The 4007-nt window shown below is 47.1% G+C and overlaps 1 protein-coding gene across 1 annotated transcript; it reads right to left on the reverse strand.

Moving 5' to 3' along the window:
• Positions 1-2393: 2393 nt before the first annotated feature.
• On the reverse strand, positions 2394-3486 carry LOC130466729 (uncharacterized). The gene is made up of 2 exons (XM_056835345.1): positions 2929-3486; positions 2394-2852 (listed from the first exon to the last, which is right to left on the reverse strand). Exons 1-2 carry the CDS (start codon positions 3079-3081, stop codon positions 2469-2471), a joined length of 537 nt encoding a protein of 178 aa, XP_056691323.1. The 5' UTR covers positions 3082-3486; the 3' UTR covers positions 2394-2468.
• Between the last annotated feature and the right edge of the window lie 521 nt (positions 3487-4007).

A 4007-nucleotide genomic window follows, 5' to 3' on the forward strand; every position in this document is an offset into this window, starting at 1 on the left:
CCGGCAATATTTCCGATTCTGGCAATATTTCCATTTCCGATAATATTTTCCGATACGTACCATGTTTCCGTTTCCGGCAACATCTACGACTTGGATAATATTTATATTTCCGATACGATCCATATTTCCGTTTCCGGTAATATCATCGTTTCCGGAGTATTCATTTCTTGCCTGTGACGATCTTAGCTCCCACTGAAACCAAGATCCGTCGGTTCCAAATATTCATAGATGGAGTATTTAATGCCATTAAATACTTGATCCGTTTACGTACTATTTGTGTGACCCTACGGGTTCAGTCAAGAGTAAGCTGTGGATTAATATCATTAATTCCACTTGAACTGAAGCGGCCTCTAGCTAGGCATTCAGCTCACTTGATCCCACTGAATTATTAACTTGTTAAGTAATACTGAACCGCATTTATTAGACTTAACATAGAATGCATACTTGGACCAAGGGCATTATTTCCTTCAGACTTCTTAATCGTCAAAGACCTGACGGCATACAATGTCATCCTAGGACGGCCCACCTTAAACAAGATCAAGGCCGTAGTCGTCACCCATCTGATGCTTCTGAAGTTCGTGTGCGATGATGGAGTCATAGGCACCATACATGGAGACCAACAACAGGCTAGGGATTGTTACCTGACGACCCTCAACCCGTCAGCATGGAAGCAAGATCCTGCAGAAGTCAGAGGAAAACGAAAGCATGAAGATGAATCCCAGGTCACCAAAGAAATTGGACCCGTCCAAATAGAAGCGGTCAAAGTTGAAGAAGGTGGCTAAGAGTAGAACATCATTAGGGTAACCATTGTACTCAGAGCCTACAAAACGGCCTAGCTATTGTACTCAGAGCCCACAAAACGGCCTGTAAATACCTGTCTAAGACGCGGTGAATGTAGCAAGCAATTTAGTAAATTACCACTTATCTGACGAATACAAATCTCTGTTGAAAGAAACTCACCAGAAAACAGTTCCTAAACTGGCGTCCCTATCCGCTAAATAAACAATACCCAGTGCTAATAAACACGAAGGGTTTTGACACCCACCATGACGCCTTTTCTTTGAAAAGCGCCCAAAAAGACTCAAACAAAGAGCAAAACATTCAGACATAAGACCTCCTCCTTGGATGGCGTCTAAAAAGACTAATCGTTTGACGGCCTGAGAAGTGGCCTAGATTAGCACCTCAAAATAGGCTCGCGAAACATTCAGACAAAAGACCCCCTCCTGGGATGCCGTCTAGAAAAGACTAATCGTTTGACGGCCTGAGAAGTGGCCTAGATTAGCGCCTCAAATTAGGCTGATCACCTAAAACACTGAGGTTTCTGTCCAACATTTGGGCCAAAAGAAAATTTTTGAGAAATCAGTACCGAACTGATAGAATTAAAATACAGTGCACAACGGCACAGACTGTTTATACATAGCGCCCAAAGCGCAAACAAACCAAATCAAATAAATGCCCGAAGGCACCAAAGTTTTACAAACGCCCACGACGTCATCTAAACCAATTGCAAAGAAAACCTGCTCAAGGAAGAGGGGCAATGGAACTCCCGTCCTGGACATCCTGGCCTTCAGGGGAGTTCACCTCGTCTTCTTCGACGTCTTCCTCCCCGTCACTAACAAACTCGGGAGGATCTAAGCCCAAGCGCCTAGCCGTTGAAACAGCTATCTGGTGGGAGATACGGCGTTTGAACCAGGAAAAATCCTTCCCGTCCATAGACTGATCCCATGCCTTTTAGGCGCATTCCAAGATGGACTCCTCGCCTAACTTAAAAGAGCTTGCAGCCTCCTTGCGCACGGCCTCGATCTTCCCCTGCATAGCCTTGAGCTGACCTTCAAGAACGATCACCTTGGAAGAGAAATTAGTCACTCGCTCCGAGACGGAAGAGTACTCCTCTCTCAGCACGGCAAGCCGCTCCTCATGCTCCAGCAACTTCTCTTCATACTTCTCGGCGTCCACTTCGGCCTTCTTCAGCTCTTCTGTCTTCAGGGCAATCTTCTCATCCGCGTCCAAGTTGATCAACCTAGCTGTCTTCTCAGCATATTGCTCATGATTCTCGATCTGGTCCTTGTGCTTGAGCATCTCTTTGTGCATATCAAAGCGGTAGTTCCTACTCTCGGCACAGCGAATGAAAAGCTGCCAAAAACAATATAGAGTTAAAAATAACGTACACATACTCATAAACACAGGAATCCAGGGGTAAGTGTCTCACATCAAGGACGAGAGACTGAATGGACCCAAAGAATCCCAAGTCAATCCCGGGGAGTGACCTCACGTATTCCACAGGAATGGCCGCATACACATCGGCAAGGATTTTATCCTTCGCCTCTGAGCTAAAACCGGCCGAAGGAGGGACGCTCGCCACCTCGGCCCGACGCATCCGCTTGAACATCTCAACTAAACCAAACACCAAGATTAATAAATATCGTGCAAACCCAACCTGATTATCACAAATTTAAAGTACAGAGACCCTAACCAATTGGCGAAGCTGCAAGAGGATTAGAGGCATTATCAGTAGAAGGAGCCTCAGTCTCCTTGCCTTTTCCCTTGTCCTCTCTGGACAAGGCGGGGGCGTCAGCCGCCGCAGTCTGATCGACTGTTGCCTCGTCAGTGTCTGCTCCGGCAGAACCATCCATTTCGGTGTCCATCTGGGATGGAATCTCCTTTTGCTCAGGAGGAGGAATGGGCGTCTGGATAGGAGGAACCTCCCCCTCAGTTGGGGGAGCGGACGGTTTCGGTACCGACGGCTTGGTAACAGCGTCGGCCGGACCCATCTTCTTGAAGAAGGGTCGTTTGGGCTTAGGAGCCTCCGTTGAAGATGCCGGGCGCTTCTTAGTAGCCGGCACGATGGGTTCCTAAAAGAAAAAGAAATCAGCGACCAAATCATGACAAAAAAAATATATAATAATAATAATATAAAGTATATATTACCTTGGCAACGTCGCCAGAGCCACCCTCACTGGACTTCTTGGAGGAGTCCTTCTTCTTGGCCTCCACAGCCTTGAGAATGTCCTCGGTATATACTTCGGACAGCCAAGCGGGTACTTCCACTACACCCTTGTCTTCGGGAGATAAGCGATCCATGGCAGAACCTACAAAGCCAAGGGTTAGTAAAAAAAAAAAAAAAAAAAAAAGAAGAAAAGAAAAATGTCTGAAAATCTACTGGGGAACTACCTCTACTCAAAAAAGAACAAAGACCGACGGCCGAAAGAAAGACTATATTAGTAAACTGGCCGACATGGGGGAAGCCAAGCATTAGGCACCCAGGCATGGCTTTTTGACGACAGCCGATACATCTCAGCCTGGAACAAGGGCTTCACTAGTCCCCACTCCCTGGACGAGAGGCGAGGGTAGGCGTCAGCTCTGGACAAATAACGGGGCCGGCGGTTCCAACGAGAAAGACGTCTGGAAAGGGAGAGGTCTTCCATTCGGACAACAGACCACTTCTTCCTCCACCAAACCCAACTAGATGTCTTACCCACCACCGTCTTATATCCCCGACGGCTGTAAAGGGTGAACCATCCCTGGGGAGAACGAGAAGAAGGGGCAATAACTACAAGTCGAAGGAAAGCAGGAAAGGAAGGGGTGACGCCGCTCAAAGCACACTTGGCAATGAAACCAAAGACATTTTCCCAGGAGTTGGGTGTCAATTGAGCAAGGCCAATGTCATACCCCTCTAAAACGTCCATCACAAAAGGGTGCAATGGAAATCTAAGGCCCAACCTAAAGGCAGCAGTATAAACGGCTACCTCCCCTTGGGAGAGTTGGTCCACGGAGTCATGAGGTCGGGGGCTCCTAAGGCTAAAACCTAGAGGCAAGAGCAGAAAACGCTCAAAATCGCGACCCTTCTCCCTCAGATACCGCAGCCATTTCATGCTGGGAAAGATATCCGACGGGAACAGATTGACGTCCTCCTTGAAGGAAATAATGCCCTTGGTCCAAGTATGCATTCAATGTTAAGTCTAATAAATGCGGTTCAGTATTAATTAACAAGTTAATAATTCAGTGAG

Source organism: Spinacia oleracea, chromosome 2 (assembly GCF_020520425.1).
Source record: "Spinacia oleracea cultivar Varoflay chromosome 2, BTI_SOV_V1, whole genome shotgun sequence".
Taxonomy (NCBI): domain Eukaryota; kingdom Viridiplantae; phylum Streptophyta; class Magnoliopsida; order Caryophyllales; family Amaranthaceae; genus Spinacia; species Spinacia oleracea.